Raw genomic sequence first — 18,021 nt, 5'->3', positions numbered from 1 at the left:
TTGAGATACCCAAGGTAAATACTGGCTTGTGTTTAGCATGCTAATTTCTGTGCTGCTATCTGCTTCCCCTGACAGTTTCAGCGAGATCAGAGAGTTCTCCAGCCCTCTTAACAATTCTTGGGGTTGTTGCTCTTAAAGTGAAAAGGGGGGGTAGTTGCATTTCCAAGATGGTCTCAGTTTGGGAAATCTGAAATGATCACAACTGTAGCAATAAAATGTATTTGCACACCATCTTGGCAATTACAAATGTGGCCATCTCCCCTCTGAGTGATTCTCAGAGGCATCATTGCTTCAGTGTTCACAAGTGCGCACACACATATGCAGAGCAGATACCATTCAGTAGGAAGGTTAAGAGCAAGGATCCCTGCTTTTCTAAGACCTGGAAAGACATTGTTGACTGTCTGGTGCTGGAGACTAATACAGTGGTCAAACAAACAATGTAATATCCTGATCTTTATTTGTTCCAGTAAAAAAAAACCCCAGTGTGACTGAAAAAATACAAAGGAAATGGAACAGACAGACAAGATGGAGCAAAGACAGCAAGAGGGGAAAAAATCAAAAGCAAATAATAGGCAGAGTTAGAGTTAGTTATTTATTCTAAATCCAAAGTTCTTGCTTCCTTCTGCCAACCTCCCTTGAGTGTTGGACAGTGTGGGCAGCGTCTATGGGTTTCTCTTTTGCTAAAATCACTTATTATTAAGACATATTATTTGTAATAGACATAAGGGTATCGCTTTATAAAAACATTCATCTTCAGGAAGTAATAAAACACTTGCTCAGTTTAGAATTTGTCCTCAAATGTTTTTGCTGGATGGGTGTTATACTCATGTGGCTTTATTCAACTGAATCATCCCCAGGGAGAGCAGAAATGAGGGATGGTGAGAAAAGAGGTTTGGAAAGAAATAAACCCTCTAAATCAAAAAGGCAGGACTTTGTGTGCAACCCAGGCCACAACAGCATCAATGGCTCCCACAGGGCCAGGATTCCTTCTGCATTTACAATCGAAGGACAAAGACTAATAATCTTGCCCTATCTTTGCATACTTCAGCAACTTTGCTTGGTTGTTTGCAAGCCTCTCCCACACTGTCACCTTGTTCCGAAACTTGAAAACTCACCAGAAGGAGAGTGAGGGAAATGCATCTATCTGGAGCTTTTAGTAGGATATATTTTGCCAAAAAGGACAGGTTTCTTTGGGAATCCCCTGCCCTTCACAGATGCTCTAAGGGAGATGAAAAGGAAATTCTATAGATAATCTCAAGGACAAATTCTCAAGTTACTGCTCAAAGGTTGATCATTAGGAGCTGTAGCATTGATATAACTTTCAACCCTGGCTCGGAGTTTATCACATCAAGGAGTTCTGCCTAAACTGCATAGTGTCTTCTTGAAATCAAGCCAGCCAGTGATGGAAAGGTTTCAGGCCATGGGGAAGTCATCTCATTCCTCAGTATCCTCGACCTCCAGTCTGGATATCTCCTAGCTGCCAGTGTCTTCTGGCAAGAGCAGCCACAATCACTCAAGTTCAGATATTAGGAAAATTTCAGAAGTAGATAAAGAAAACATTAATGAGGGTCAATATGGGAGAAAATTCGGAAGTGACATACTGCAAAGAGATGACCCTAAAACCATATCTGAAGGGGTTAATGCACTTTTCATTATTGTATTTGGCCCAAATTTTTCAGAGAGCTTTCAAAGGAAGAAATTATTGTGAAATGGATCCTAAATGAGAATTCTTGTTTATAACACATCCCTTGCAAAGGTAATTACATGGAAATCCTTTGCTTCCAACAATGCTGAATTAGGGTTGATGTTCCTACCATCCCAGACAAATGACAATGAAACCCCAAGTAGCTATAATTAAACTGTTGTTTAAACAGCCGCTCTCCCTCCCATGCCTAAGGACAATTGGCTCAGACAAAATATAAAAAGGGGAAAAGATATAAAATATCATTTGATACCTCCTCAGTAATCTCTATAAAATTACCTGTAATTATCCTTCCTCTTTTTTGAAGAAGTAATCACCTCCTTAAAACAATTAAGCAAGAGGAACACTAATCTGAGCAAACTCGAAGAGAAAGCAGAGCACTGAGTGCATCTAGAAACAGTCTTACCCTGTTACTTCAGAGTGAGCTTCCTCTCCTGTGAAGGGATGAAGTCAGGCTACTGGGCTGTCAATCAGAAGGCTGGCATTAATTTAAGTAATAAAGTTAGAAGGATAGATGATTTCCAGTTTACCTGGTGGTCTGCCCTGGTGTGTTGTGAAGGCCCCAATAGCTGTGTGCAGACAATGTGTCGGCGTGCGTTTGTTTCTCCCAGCTACATGCTTAAACCAAACCTCATGCAAGTCCCAAATACAAGTTTCCTTAGAATAACTGCCAGGTTGAGAAACATCTAGTGTTCTTTTCATGCATTTATTAGTATTTATGATTTACTATGTGCAGGAAGGGATCTCAGTGGTAATCAGGGGTCTTGATCTGTTGCATGTGGTTAGGGACATGTGGTGCTGAAACTGGGGACACCCTGTTTCTCAGCACTGCTGAGGCTGAAACAGGACAGGGTGATTTACAGCATGATAAGGAGTTCTCCTGGCATGAAAGAAGTGAGCAGCTACCATACTTCCAGGCAAGTCACCAGAGAGAATGAGCCTGTACGTGGGGGAAGAGGCTAATTGTTTTGTATTTGGTTACTAAAAAGAGGAGTAGAAGACAATTCTGTGTTTGCATATGAAAAGCTGTCCTTATCAATGCAAAGATTTTGGTTTATATGCAGTGCTTCTCTTGTTGATGCTTCTGATTTTCTGTAAGAGAACAACTGGTGATTTTACAGTAGGATCACTAAAAAATATTCATTTGCAGCCTGGCACTGGGATACTGCATTAGGACTAAAAGCTGACAGTGTTTTTGGTAGTACATGTTTACGTGATAGTGAGGATAATAAATCCATGCAAAACACACACAGTTTTTCTCCAACTTTGACGCAGTGCCAATTGGTTACATACATACATACCTAACTCCAAAGTTATGAAGAGTTAAATAGCATTATTCAGCATGTACAGATCTGAAAGTACTTCACCACAGAATAGTAATTTCTTCAATCTCACTCTACAAAGGTAGTGTTTTGGTTGGGGTTTTTTTGTGAGATAATGGGTTGTTTGCCCAAGGTGAAGAAACAGCTTGTTAAGGAGTGCAGGGGCAGGCCCTGGAGCAAGTCTTTAGAAACAACTCCCATTTCTGGCAGAGAGTTTTGCATGCAACCGAGGCAATGCAGGTATGGCAGACCATTTTCAAACACTGCAAACCATTGCAATAATGCTGAGCTTAGAACTGACCTCTGTAGCAAGTGCTATATCATTTCCAGAAAGTGGTTTTGAAGATGGTATTGAAACTGTAAAAAAATAGGATTAAAAAAGCAAGCGACCATTAGAACATCTGGTCAATTTGAGCCAGGCTCTAGGATTTCATGTAAGGAGTTGATGCAGAGCCAAATTTTAAAACAAAACTCATGGTTGCTGCCTGGCACAAACCCAAGGCCGAATTCCCTGGCTGGGCTTTGCCATTCAGTTGAGCTTACTCCCTGGAGCACAAGCAGAGGACCACATTTCCAAGGCCATGATTAACTCGCTGCTTCTTAGCAACACTTAACTGCCTGGGTTGCACCCACAGCCATGCCAACAGCAAGTGCAAATTAGAAGCAGTTACAAGATGAGTCTGCCATAGGTTCTTCTAGCCAGAACATGAGATGTCAAAATGAACACGGAAGGAGGTTATAAACATGCTGAAGTGAAGGATGTGGTTGTTCATACACAAATTCCATATGAAGCCTCTGCAACAGTTTCCATGGCTCTGCCCAGAGAAATTCCTTGAGCTTAGGCAATGCATGGTCTAGATTTCAGATCAATAACTAGAAAATATAATTCCATGCCCTTTCCCCTTTTGATAACACATGAAGCTCTACTGAATGTGGCCTTGCAGAGGTGAGGTCCCCCTCTAGCCTTCAGTTTCATCTTGAGACCTCAAGCACTGAGACAGGAATTTTTGGTTTTGAAACAGGGTGTGAAATTTAGAGCAGGAAATTTTACTCATTGCATCTTACACAGAGATTTAGTGACATATTCTTGGTTGCTCACCTGTATTCATCACACTGCTGATCTGTGCCCATCACATTGCTCAAGTTGACTGAATTAAGATCTTACACATGATGGGAGTGAGGACCCAGCCTGCCTCATTAGGCAGATGGATCCCTTTAACTGCATAATACAACAGCAGCTCTCTGATCACACTGGTCCCTCTAGAAACTGGCACAAGAGATTTTCCTAGTTTTCAGTTCATCTGGGAAGAAATATTTAAAATGTGCCCTAAAGGTAAGTCTGTAATAATTCTGATAAATGTGTTTTCCAGTCGACAAAGTACTTCCTTGATGATATAATTTTCTTTAAGGCTAATGCTTCCTCCTGCTTTTAGTTGCAACCACAAAGTACTTATAATCCAGTACAAGCTAATTATGTAGATCTTTGCCATAGGAGGTATTTGCTTCACCTCCCAGGACATCATTATTTGTCATGATCTGCCATTTGCCCTGATGGCTTTGTTTATGTTATCATCCAGGTTTCAGATAGCCCGTATTATCTTTCCCTAGTGGCATCTAAAGATGGATTAGCAGTCTTCAGAGAAGAGTTTACATGGCAATAATCACTCAAGTTGGTCAGTGACTTTAACACTTGCATTTGTCAGGAAGGATTTTCAGTGCTTCCTGGGTGACCTCAATAGCCATCTAGCTCTGGGGTCACTGGAGTATTCCCTGATGGCCAACGAAGAGCTGAGAGGTCAGGTGGGTAATATTGCTTCTATTTGCAATTGGATGATAAAACACATTATGAGCAGAAGAAAATGCATTTGCTGTTTCCTAACACTATGTACAACTCCAGAGAGATCTGTGCAATACCCTAGCTTGCCAGAGGTCTATTGATGCAAATTCTTGTCAAGGAAAGTCCAATTTGGTCGAAGGCAAGATTGAGAGCTCTACCTAAAGTGGCTTGTCCTTCGTTGGGGATGATGGACGGTTTGTTCCCGCTGTGCCTTTGGCAATGCCGTTCCTCCCCAAGTAGCAAACAAGTGTGAATATTTACAAATGTCTAGTATGTCTAATTCTAATGAAGTTGAAGTCTGGCCAAGGGATCACTGAATTAAAAGGAAAGCTTTGGCTTTACTGGGCTTCTGTCATGTCCTTGGGACTTCAACTGACACAACATGTGCAAAAATCTGCATGTGCTTGCTTCTGCTGACCTCGCAAAAGCAGGACCTGCTAAAAGAGCTGATTAAACAGTAAAAAAAGTATTTAACAGCTATCTTTGCAAATAAAAAAAGTTTTTCAGAGTAGTATGGATAACAGAAATAAAATTAATTAGTAGCTCTAGCCAAACATTCAAGCACCTGCTAAGTACCTGCCATGTTCCTCATAAATCTGCATGTTGCATTAGTTATACCACAAAAAAGGTACATATGATGGTTGATAGTGGAAGCTGCATTATTCTTATTACTCACTTATATCATGTCCAGTTCAGAGCTTCAGTTGCCAAAGAAGTAGACACAGTGCATTGAGATTAAGAATATACTTACAGTGGAGAACAGTGCAGTAATATCTGGGCCCATAAATTACCTCTGCTTGAACCAAGTAGCCCAGCAACAAGCATCATCCATCCGTCAAAAATTAAACCAATCAAAATTGAAAGTTAATTAGCCAAAAGTTTTCACAAATACATTATGTTTTCTTACCCTGAAAGAGCGTGCATTGAAAAATAAGACTATCTGGAGCTAGCTAATTCTAGGTATCCCTGGAGCCTTTCTTTCCCTTCTATAACATAAAACTCTGGCATGAGTCCATTTTGTAGAATACAAAGGACTTTTTTTCCAACAAAACTTCATCCTGTCATGGCAGCTGAGCCTCAGAAGTGCACTTTGCCTTCAAAATAGTATGTCAGATAAAGGCACTCTTGCTTCTGCTATAGTCACTTCTCAGCATTGCTGATCTGGCTGAAAGCAAGATTAAATGGAAAAGCAGTATAACAGTATACGGCATTACGCTATCAGTCTGTGGAGCTTTTTAAAGTTGTAAAGATTAATATTTAACTGTCAGCTAACTTTTAAGATACATATGTAAATATAACTCACTTCTAATACCCAATGTGGATTATACTGTATATAGCCTTGATTAGGCTAAAGTCTTCCATAGTGCTGACATGCCTATTATACAGGCTCCCAGAGCTGGCTTCAGCTTCTATGTCCGAGGTACTAGGATTCCTCTGGCTTTTCACAAGTTACACAAGGGACAAATAAGACAAAGACGTGGCCCAAAAACTGTCACTGTACCATTACTGGGACCTGCTGTAATTTGGACTATGAATGCTAGAAGGATTGCTGCCCGTGAAGTGGGACTTTTATCAGCACAGCAAGAAGTACACACTCAGGGGCTAGGGTGATGAGCAGCATAAGTGAAGAGCAATCTCTCTTTTTTGGATGAAGATGAGAGAAATAGCAGGGAGCTCCTGCTCTGCACTGTTTCTGGTAGCATCAGGAAACTGCAGCAGATTGATTCTTTCCATGAGCACCTATGAACCAGCTTGTGCCACTATGAGGACCAGATCACTTCCTTCTGGATTACTTACCAGCAGAAAAGGCAACAATGTGAAATTCCACTCTGTAGTACATGCACAGCTGCCCAAAGTTGGAGATCAAAGTGGCTGAGCCACTGCTACCAAAAATCTGCCCAAGTGTGGAAGACCTGTACCTTGTACCTTGGGCTGTCTCTGAGCACCCCCCTGTGATGAGCTGTTGCAGATGGGATCCCCAAGGTTGGGGATAAGGTCTTGATCGAGCTCACACATGAAGGCTGAAAATCAGGGACCTGGTCCACATTTTTCAGAGATGATGCAACTACCCCTCCTATCTATCCTTGAGCTAAATTATATTCTGTGCACATAAACTTCAGAGGTAACTTCTATATATAATTTATGTGCCTACAACTGTACCTATTATTAAAATTCCTGATACTGATATTAAACATTAATGAATTTATCTCACAACATTCAGCAGTGTACATGCTTATTATCACGCTGTAATGCTTACACTGTGCCATGTACGTATTTACAATTTACCTTCGCTTCTAAGAGATAAGTATACCCGTCAGCATGGTGGCAAGCACTCTATAAGCAGCCACCATTCCCATAAATGTTCTCTTTATTTTCCTGAATATATTTGAAAATTACATCCTGAATGCGATTCCAATGCTACATGTGTGCTCTGGGAAGAACAATTATGCCCTTGCAGGAAAACGTGAATTCCAAGATTCCAAAGCAAAAATCCTGGGAGACAATGAGGACTGTCTCCAGGATGCCTTCCCCTGTATTTGACACATACTGGAAGACAGTTTTTACTTCAAAAACCTCAAGTGTTACTGCAGTCTTCATAGTGGAGTGAGAATACTTCAAGAAGACGTTGTGAGTAAAGCAGCTTAAACAGCTCGATGCTACAGCTGTAACTTAAGCTGTTCTCATTTATTACTGCCATTGTGACTGACAGTTTGCACTCTCCATAGCATTTCTTATTTAATTGTTAACTAAGGCTTTGATTCAACTGTTTTTAGAGAACATGCATAAAAGATGCAAAATGGCAAATCAGAGATAATTACAATTAATTGCACCAGCAAATACTAAAGCATCTGCAGCCTAAGCAAATCAGCATCTTTTCTGAAACAAAACAGGTAACAACATATTTAAATCAGATCTTTAATTTTGTGTGAATATATCGATAGCACAAAGGAAATTCCCAACACTTGCAGGGCAACAGTGACATCTTGAGGTCAGTAGAGAATTAAAAGAGGAAAGCGACAGGAATTGCTCTGTTTTACTTTTAAATGCAGAAATTGCTTGTTCTACCTATATGTTTAAAAAGAAGAAGGAAAAAAACAAACCACCCTCCCTACCCCCCAGTCAATTTTCTTATTTAAGTCCTGTTAAAAGCACAGCATTTGCACACCAGCAATTTCACAATGCACTCTTTCCTGAATAATTAATTACTAATTTATTTTCTTGGTTGCTTGCTCTCCTCCTTTCACTAAGTAGCACCTGTATTTTGCAGATGACAAAGCATACAACAAAATTCTTGAATCCTAAATATCTTTCCAGATTAGACTAACACTACTGCATATTCTACCTTTTGCTAATTTATGGGCTATACAATAGAGATCCACAAAAAGGCCAGAACTTAATTGCAGATCTTCTGGTTGAAGGATAGAACAGAAAAATCTGAATATACAAACATGGTGAGAAAGCAAGGATTCACCCTCCAAATATATGAGGACCTTAAAGAATATGAAAAAATGCAGCTGGAAAGCTGCACAGATCCGTGTGGCACAGCTACATAGGCTGTACATCCCTGCCAGGCACTTCCAACCACACCAAGCACTGGGTATTGACTACCAGAATAGTGGTAGTTTCAGACTAGCAAACCAAGTGGTCATATTCTTATTCTGTTAAGCAAAGGCTGTGGTGAATACAGCAACCACTATGCATGCAAATATGACAAGCTCTGTTAGGTGGTTAAGAATCTGCTAGAGCAGAACTATTGTTTGGTGACAAAAGAACTCGTCTGTCAGCAAATACACCAAATTAAATGGATGTTTTAAATGTTATCTTCTTTCAAGTAAAAAGCATCTCGAATAAATACCTCCTTAGATAACATGCATGGCCCTATAAGGAAACAAATGTTACAAAAACTAACTGTTTTCTAAGAATGTATGGTTTATGGAGTGTTCACCCAGAAATAGAAAATCACTATATAACATATATGTCAGACATTACAGTTCCAAAGATATTTTTTTTAACTAATGAGTCTGAGTTAGTTCATTAAAATTACACCACCTTAAGCAAGCAACTCCTACTCTATGAAAGGGAAAATGGAGTTATTTCATAAGCTTGAAGAAAATACGGATTTGTTATTCCAGGTACAATTGTCCCTCCCTAAACACAGGAGCTAGTACCCTGGGTGGTGTCCCATCCAGGACAGCAGTCTCAGTGGATCAGTTTAACACAGCCTCAATGCAAACTAGAGAAGGTGTTATTTCAAATGCTATGCCCTGAAACAGGCCTTTCAGGAGCTGCTGGACAAGCTGTGAAGCAGAATGGACTATAAACTTATCAGTTAGGCTAGACTGACCCATCCCACTCATTAATCCAAGACATTAAACTAAAAGTAGCCTGCTTTCATAGGTCACCTAGTTACTAGGAAGAGATAGCATAAAAAACTTTTGGTTCTTTTGATAGTTAAAAAGTATTTACAAGCACAGACAAAAAGCCATTTTTTTTCACATATACAAAATATCAATACTTATTTTATCAGGTACTGTACATAACATACAGGATCACTTTAAGCTACAGATTAACCTCTGTACATTTTTAACTTGAAAAGTTTTTCACACCAGATTAAAAAAACCCCTATTTTACAATATTAATTCTTTATATTTTCAGAAGAAGAGTAATGTATGGTAAACAGAAGGAGGACCAAAATATTTTTTCTTTAATATTACACTTCATTCCATTTGTTTGACTTGGTATTGAAACCACCTGTTTTCATAATATAATCTCTTATACTCTTATCGTGCACTACCTACCATAGACTAAGAGTTTATGTAACAACTGTTAAAATGTATTTTCAGTAGGTTCCAGCTTAAAAGTGAGAGGGGCAAATATCCTCCTGTACATGCAATTACTCCAAAAAGTTAAATACAGAACATATGTTGCAGTTTCAGCGCATGCCCAAGATTTGTCTGCTCTTTAGTTGGTAGTTTTTTTCCAGTTCAGACAGTGCTTGAGCCCGTAGATTTGCAGCATATAGACGTTTTTTGAGATCAGAATGTTTCCCTTTGGAAACAGGACAGTTTTCTAAATTAACAGGAGGCACAGCATTTTCTTCACTTCTGTCAAAGTGTACTTTCTTCTTGGTTGTAGAAAAGGGGAGCAGGAGTGCGTTATCTTAAGAAATTAAAAAAATAAGTATGAATTACCACATCTTACAGCATTTATTACTTAGCTTGTCTTTTAAGTCATTTTGCTAACTACCTGTGGCTTTAAATAATCTAATTAAATGTATTTTGGTTCATAGAAACAACTGTTTTCAATTTTTGGAGGAAAAATTTAAAACAAGGCTTTTTAATTAATTGGCTTAAAAGGAAATATACCATTGTAGTTCCTAGGGTGCACCTCCTAACAACCTAAGGAAATATTAGTTTGACATACAGAGAAAGGACAGTAACATAATCCAGTTCCAGAGGGAAATGAAAAATACGGCTCTCAGCTACCAAAAAACCTTATATTTCCTTGATAGCAGAGGAAGACCCAACCTGTCCCATGGTCTTCGTGCATTACCTACATTGTTCTAAGACTACCCTTGCATTAAGTCAATGGGGTACAAACTAGACTTTGATTTGATGAAGAAGGAATTCTAGTGAGTTAACAATTTGCAAATTAGTTTCACTGAAGCCTCCAGAGAAGGACTTTCCACAGTATAGCCATACTTTAGCTGTATAGAACTGCCACAATCAAAAGGCAAGTTTGTTTTGGTTTTAATGGCTTACAGTACAAAAACTGCCATCAGAAGCTACTAAAAAGGCTGAGCTGTCTTTCAGAAGAGCCAACTTCACAAGACTCAGCTCAGGGCGGGGGGGAAAACAAACAACCCTATCAAAGGCTTAACTACCTTAAATCAAAACTCTGCTGAAGGCTTAATTTTAAATTCATTAGGCTGTAGCAAAGATGCAATAAGCACAGAAAAGTGAGAAGGATTGAAGGGGCTAGTGAATGTTTCAGCATTTTATAGTTTCCTACCAGTAAGATGGATCTGTTTTAACATTAAATCCTTCCCTAAGAAACAGAAAATCCCTGAAGAAACAGGGTAGCATCTAGGACACTGTCCTAGAGGATTTTTGGAATTCCATTTCACTGGGAAGTTGAACCACACAAATGACTTTGAGGAGAAATGAGGGATCTAAGAAGTGAGATGCAATCCAGTTGTAGAAAAAGACAGTAACTGAAAAGATGCAGTTTTGATAACAGAAAAGAGTTGGGGAGAATTTTATAAGTAGTATTAGAAGACTAACATGGAATGAATTTGAAAGTAGCAAATGTTGTGACAAATGTTTAATCAAGTGATCTAGAGATATTGCATTAACCCATCTTGCACTAACTATATTTTTCTGCATTGTGTTGCCCATCTTAAAAAATGAGTACCCCTGTTAGGATCAAGATATCATGCAAAGGATGGGGGAGATACAGAAGCAAATACTGAAGCTTATCTACCCCCCGTCATCCAGTGCTAGAAGCAACATCTGAAAGCCCAAGGCGGGTTTATTCTTGATTCTTTATTGTATTAGTCAGACAAGATACTGAGAGGAAGGTGAAATTCTCGAATTTGACAGCAATATTAGAAATAGCTTGACTACCACTAATGTGTGGTGGCATTTAATTTGTGTTCTTTCCTGCCATGATATGTCTTTCTTGAAGAAAAAAAAAAAAAGCAACTTCAGTTTTATTTGTAGTAGAGGCAGCGACATATTTATCTTGCATTATCTGAGCAAGACTAAATGAAGATGCTGCATGCATGTTAAAGGGTGTTCACAGTTCTTTGTTGTAGAATACTATTTAGGACCCAGCCATTTAATATTCCATGCATTTAAATACTTGAATAATTTATACTGTAAAAGATTGGTGCAATGAACAGATGAACCTCTTATGATAGTGAGGCCAAAGTGAGAGTCAGATACTTATGGGGTAAATTACTGTAAAACAGATTTGACTACAGGTAGTCAGGATGCATTATAGCACATTTTCAAAACTGCTTTTTTTTCCTAGAGAGTTAAACTGGAGTATGATAATAGCAATTTGTATTCTTCAGAGGTTATATGATGAGCCAATCACAGATGAGTCACTTGCAACAAATACTATTTCCCACCCTGAAGTTTTTGGAAGTTGAACTGAAGTTGAAGCGATTAGACATATGCAGTTTTATTGAAATTAACTAAATCAAAGGTCTATAAAAAGACATCCGTAAGTAAAAGCAGTACAGCTCTGAGAATGTTTGGGTTAAAAGTCAGCATGTCCATTAGCATAGCACAAGAATATAGTTTTCAAAACAGTACGAGACTGCAGTGCCAACGGTGGTCACTCCTACTCATGACTGAGCATCGTTCATTAAGAAGAAAATCAAAAGTCTCTTCCCAACCACGTAGGGATGATTGGGGTTTGTATTGATACCGTGGGTCTACACACAACACACTGAGCATCAGGGGCATTCTTCTGGTCACACCAGTCTACATTTATCATTGCAAGTGGCTTCTCATGTATTTTCATACCTGGACCATCTGCACAAGTTAATGTCTTCGGCTGTTGGTAGAGATTGTAGTTCCTCATCAGATTTTCAGCTCTGTTTTGAATAGAGAAGTTTAAGCTTTTTGTTTTAAGATTGCAGAGTTTCTAATTTAGGCAATTATAGGTTAGTAAAATACCTAGCAAGTTTGTCCTCTGCCAGTCTCTCTCGAACACAGAGCTCCCGTTCTCTCTCTGAAAGTAAAAATATGGCAGTATGCAGTGTGAAAATGTCAATGTTAGAGTGATTGCACATGATGGGTTGTCTTGCAGAAGGAGACAGCAGTAACAGCTTGTCAGACACACCCATATTTCTGCTTCTGTGGCTCTAAACAAAGCAAGATAACTGCTGTGTAGATACACCCTTATCAATGGAACCAATAAAGCACTGGCCAAGTACTCTGAAATGTCAGGCATGCTTTCCACCCCGCCCCCAAACTCTGCTTATATCTGCAACAATGAAGCTATAGCAGCTTTCTATTTTGCATAGTAACTCATGGCACACATGATAACTGACAGAAAAAAATATTTAGATACCAGATACTATAATTCAGCTATGACTAAACACCCTGTTTGCAGCTGCGGCAGCCATTATTCAGGCTCAAAGAACAATACATATGGTTAAAAATCTGTATTACAGAGCCTACAGCACATGGAAAGAGATATTTTGTGGGCAGGACATGCCAACACCTGAGGACCAGCCATCTATACAGTTTCACAGACAGGCTACCTGTAAGGTGCAGCTTCTACAAAAGCAGCTGACAATTTACTCAAGTATGTTTTGCACCAACATCAGGCTCATCTTTGGTTATACATGAGTACAGCCCATGTTAACTTCCACAGAGTAGGTGAAAAGCAAACCTACACTGCACCATGCAAAACAATATATTCAAACCTTACTTTTCTGTATACTTTCCTAGTTGCTACTCATGTTTAATAATCTTCCCAAACTAGACTTCCGTCTCCAAACTGCCAGTTGTATCTTAGGAATTTAAAACAAGAACTGGTATAGATGAGTAAGCCCAAACATTCTTGGTTTAGTCTTTAAACAAAATAGTAGTGAATGCAGGGGTACGATATCCTAGTGCATTAAAATGAGGGTTTTGAAAACTGTCTACCTGTCCTTCCTCTGCACTTATTCTTTTGAACCAGAATCCCATTGCCACCCCCTTCCCAAAGTGGAATATCATACGCTCCAAACGTTGCTCTCTCTCTTTTATGGCTTGTTCTCGCTCCTGTAATTGTTGTTCCTTCCGTTTCAATTCATTCACTGCAGCATCTGAATGCTGTAGCCTTTCTGGCTCCCATGATCTCCAGCCTCTTTTATCAGAAATTTGTCTTTGTTCTTCAATCACCAAGTCTGCTATCAAGGGGTGCTGCAGAATATCTTCAACAGAAGGTCGACAGTAATCCTAAAGGAAAGACAGGTTCCATCCATAACCAAGAAACATTAAGGCTGGGGATTCCCAAGCAAGACCCACCGCAGGTAGAAGCCAGCTGAGGTGCTGTACAGCAAAGGAGAAGTTGGGAAAAAAATTGAGTTATGAAAGGGTAGAGCAACCAGATTACAAAAGAGGGAGGAGGCTGTTACAAGCCTTCAGCTCCAGATGCTGGAAGTCTGGCTCTCCAAACCCAGGTGCTCACTCTTTTCAGAGCCAGAGTGGAGTGGTGAGCAATTGCCAGTAGGTTCTGGAGCAAACACTCTGCATCTCTGCCTGTTCACTTGATTCCTGAACAATCCATATCTGTTGGAGACTTGTGTTCCTATTACAGCTTCATTGTCACATGCAGTGTTCTCAACACCCCCATGCCAGCCATACATAAGCCGTGCAAGCTATACATAAACCATATCAAGCAAAATCCAAAACAAAGACAAAACAACCCCTTCCGAATTCCAAACACACTGGAACCATTTTAACCTTGAAGTTGTAAGACCTTGTTTAGTGTGCTATTAGGAAATTCTATATAAATATTGAGACAGCCTTTCGGCATCCTGTGAGACTGGCATTACACTCGAGTTGCTGCCTTTGTTTAATGAACTCAAAGCACATTTCTTTCCTTCCCCCCCCCCCCCCCATAAAAATGCTATTGCCAGTGACAAGGTGATAGCAACCACTACTTCCACTCAGTTTGTTCGTAACTGAGAAGAAAAACTAGCATTTCAGTACTAGTTTTAAGTGGAAAAAAAAAAAAAATCTATAATTGATTCTTACCTTTACATTCAGCATTTCTTTGAGAAGTCCATTCAACTGCTCCGAGTAACGATACGGTATTCGTCGGAACTTCCCTTCCCTTATCTTTTCTGCCAGCTCTTTTTGGTTGTAAGCTCTAAATGGAGGCCTGAAGAAGAACATTTCTCTTGGATTCTTTCACTAGTTTTACGGGACTTACTTTCATTTAAAAAATATCAGAGCAAGAAAAAACTGCAATCAAAGGCTTGTTTTGAATACCTAACGTCAAGACCAATACATAAATAAAAATCTAGGACTAACCTCCAAAACATTTCATCTGTCATCTACACAAGACTTTATTATAGTTGCACTAACAGCTACGTTTCCACATTCATTACCACACTACTATACTTACGAGAGAGCACATAATTCATACAGGAGACACCCTAAAGACCAGATGTCAGATTTTTCATTGTATGACATGTAGTTCACTTGCTCCTAAAGAAAGAGAACAGTCTTAAGTTTATTAACTAAGACATTGTTCTACTATTGCAGAATAATCAGCTACTGTTCAAACTGGAAGAAACCATTACCTACTGAGGTGTCTTTTAAAATTGTCTTAATTAACCTTACGGCTACTCTTAATAGCCGTTAACAAGTTATGGAGTACTACACTATAGAAGACTGCTGAAGTGTCGCATCAGTCTTCAGTTGATAGAGCTTCATACTTCAGACAACATTTTTTCCACACAAAATGTGCTGTTTGAGGGAAATAACTCTTTGTAGCTTATTTCCGCTACAAATTAAAATCCTACCATCAAGAGGTATTTTAATAAGCTCTTTACCTTAACACTATGAAACATAAGTGGTTTATACTCTAGCTTCCCTGTTCCTTTTCAGAAGAAGGATACTCCAACAAAATTACCTTAAATTTCTAATATTCCAAGAACATACCAAAACTTACACAGTGAAGAACAACCTTAATTAGAAGACAGTGATGGTGTGAGGAAGAAAGGAAATAATTGCAAAATAGCCTTGCCTCCAGAACATATACACATTATGAAAAAAGTCACCTGCACTTAAGACTAGTAACTCTTCATTAAAACCTCCCAAACTTGCACAGACTCTGAGACCAGCACTGCAGAAAGCAGACCTCGGAGGGAAAAGAGGGAAGGTAAAGCACAGAAGGGAGGTCTTACTGGAGACATATAATACGGAGTTCCAACAAATGTTTTGGCAAAGCTGGTGTCATGGTGCAAAATTCTAGCAAGTCCAAAGTCTCCAAGTTTCACATTCTGCTTCCCATCTAGAAAGACATTTGCTGGCTTTAGGTCACGATGCACAGTAACTCCACCATCACTCCGCCTGTGACATTCCTTCAAGGCTAACGTCAACTGAGTCAACACTCGAAGAACAAAGCTTTCTTCCAAGTAATGCCTGAAAGATGAACACACTGTTTAACAAAGGTACTCTCTAAGCATCCATCAGTTTAAGTAGTTGCTGCCAGTCTTAATTCTGTAGCTTTTTAAAATGCTACTGCTATAAAACATCACTGAATCCACCCCAGCACCTTTACAGAAAGCTAACAACAGGCATCTACATATACTCTTTTAAAAATGAAGGTTTAAAAAAAAAAAATCACTCCAAATACATTGAAGGACATCTAAACTTTTGTTGCAGCACTTGCTTCCTTCCCCAAAAGGTTTAACAAATATGTATCGTTTCCATTACTTGCAATGCAAACATCCATTTAATGTTTTTGTGAGAAGGCCACATACAACAATGCAGCCAAGGGAGGATTTTTACTGTGAGCCGCCTAAAATGAAAATAACTGCGACATTTGAGGGCAGCTGCAGTAGCATTTTAGACTATTCCCACAAAGCAATACTTGTGGTGTCATGTACTTATTTAACCTCAGAATGTGAAAAATAGCATTGTACTTAAGTAGTAAGCTCTAAGTCCAGAGTAGACCAAGGTGAAATATTATCAACTCAGTGTCTCCATAAACTTCCTATGTGGACACACACAGTGGTTTTTAACACTGTGTTCAAAATCACTTCTCCCTTTCACGTGTTTTGGTATTGATATCTAAGAAAAAATAGGGTACAAGTGATTTTACTACCAGGCAAGCCAGAAGAACCCACAGACCACCTACCTGCAAGAACTGTTTCATGTTTTCAACACATAGCATTGGATCCAAAAATCCTTCAATAGCTTCTGCCTCATAAGAGAGCTCAGGGTTTGTTTATTTTGGACACAACCATCCAATCAGTTGGTGCATTCATTAGCACAATTCCCACCAGCGTTGTGTTTCTGTACAACCCTTTCACGTTTCAGAGGTTGGTCCAAAGGAGGGGAACCAAAATTGTTCCGAAGTTAAGGCCCATTTCGCTTTGAGCTTTTGCTTGCCCCAGATGCTTTATGCTAGATACTCCAAAGTCGCCACAAAGAGCTTCCACGTACCTTTCTTTGATGCACCTCGCAATTAAGCTGGCCAGGTCACCCCCGTCACAGTACTCCATGACGATGTACAGGGTTGTGTTGGTCCTGTCGATGATCCGATCGTAATACCGGACAATATTGGGATGCCTGAGCTCGCGAAGCAAGTTCACCTCCGAAACAAGCATTTGCTTCTCTGACTCTGGGGGGGGGGGGGGGGGGGGGGGGGGGGGGGGGGTGGGGGGGGGGAGGGGGGGGGGGGGTGGGGGGGGGGGGGGGGGGGGGAGGGAAGAAACAACAACAAACCAGCCCCCTCCTTAAGGAGTCACTCACGCACAAGCCCCGCAGAGGGGGAAGAGGGGCTGGCTCGTCTCGGACGGCCGCCAGCAGCCAGCCCGAGCCCGCCGCACGCTGCGGGGCGGCACCCCCCCCGGCCGCACGGCACCCCCCCGGCCGCACGGCACCCCCCCGGCCGCACGGCACCCCCGCCGCCCCCGGCTCACCTTGCCGTCAGCCTTGCGGCGCACCTTGCGGCACCTGCCGTAGGAGCCGGCGCCGATGGCGTGCAGCACCTCGTAGTCGCCGGGGCGGCCGGGCATGGCGCCGGCGCCGCCGCCGCCGCTAACCGCTGCCCTCAGCCCGGGGGGAGGGCGGCCGCGCTGTTCAAACGCACCGCCCCTCGCTCCCATTGGCTGCCCTCGCAGCCCCGCCCGCGCGCCCCGCCGCCCCATTGGCTGCGGCGCCGCCAGCGCCACCGCCCGCTCGCGGCCGTTACAACCGCCGGGGCGGTGCCAGGAGCTCTCGCGAGAGGCGCGGCGCGGCGGGGCGGGGCGGGCTGCGTTGCCGCCGCCGCTGAGGCGTTCGGAGGGGAGCCGGGTCTGCAGCGGCTCGCACAGGTACCCCCGGGGCTCCCCTCTGGGGCTAGAGGGGTGGCCGCCCCGAGCTCCCCCCCGCCAGCAGCAGGACGAGACCCGCCTTGGCCTTGGGGCCGGTCCCTGCCCC

The 18,021-nt window shown here is 41.2% G+C and overlaps 1 protein-coding gene across 1 annotated transcript; it reads right to left on the bottom strand.

The window, feature by feature from the left end:
• Positions 1-7,776: 7,776 nt before the first annotated feature.
• NEK2 (NIMA related kinase 2) lies at positions 7,777-17,629 on the bottom strand. The gene is made up of 9 exons (XM_051615350.1): positions 17,498-17,629; positions 17,044-17,221; positions 15,780-16,017; positions 14,996-15,078; positions 14,623-14,749; positions 13,602-13,821; positions 12,550-12,604; positions 12,397-12,467; positions 7,777-10,021 (listed from the first exon to the last, which is right to left on the bottom strand). The coding sequence occupies exons 1-9, from the start codon at positions 17,616-17,618 to the stop codon at positions 9,795-9,797; spliced, it is 1,320 nt and encodes a 439-aa protein (XP_051471310.1). The 5' UTR covers positions 17,619-17,629; the 3' UTR covers positions 7,777-9,794.
• Positions 17,630-18,021: the final 392 nt, after the last annotated feature.

This window comes from Apus apus, chromosome 3 (genome assembly GCF_020740795.1).
Source record: "Apus apus isolate bApuApu2 chromosome 3, bApuApu2.pri.cur, whole genome shotgun sequence".
In the NCBI taxonomy this organism is placed as follows: domain Eukaryota; kingdom Metazoa; phylum Chordata; class Aves; order Apodiformes; family Apodidae; genus Apus; species Apus apus.
This window is presented reverse-complemented; position numbering and strand designations above follow the sequence as displayed.

Excerpts from the sequence above, each read along its gene's own strand:
- NEK2 (XM_051615350.1), bottom strand. The coding sequence starts at position 17,618 with ATGCCCGGCCGCCCCGGCGACTACGAGGTGCTGCACGCCATCGGCGCC. Across the intron at positions 17,222-17,497 it reads CCGGGGGCGGCGGGGGTGCC|AGTCAGAGAAGCAAATGCTT; the intron begins GTGCGGCCGGGG and ends CCCCCCCCCCAG. Across the intron at positions 15,079-15,779 it reads CTCCGTATTATATGTCTCCA|GAGCAAGTGAACTACATGTC; the intron begins GTAAGACCTCCC and ends CTCTTTCTTTAG.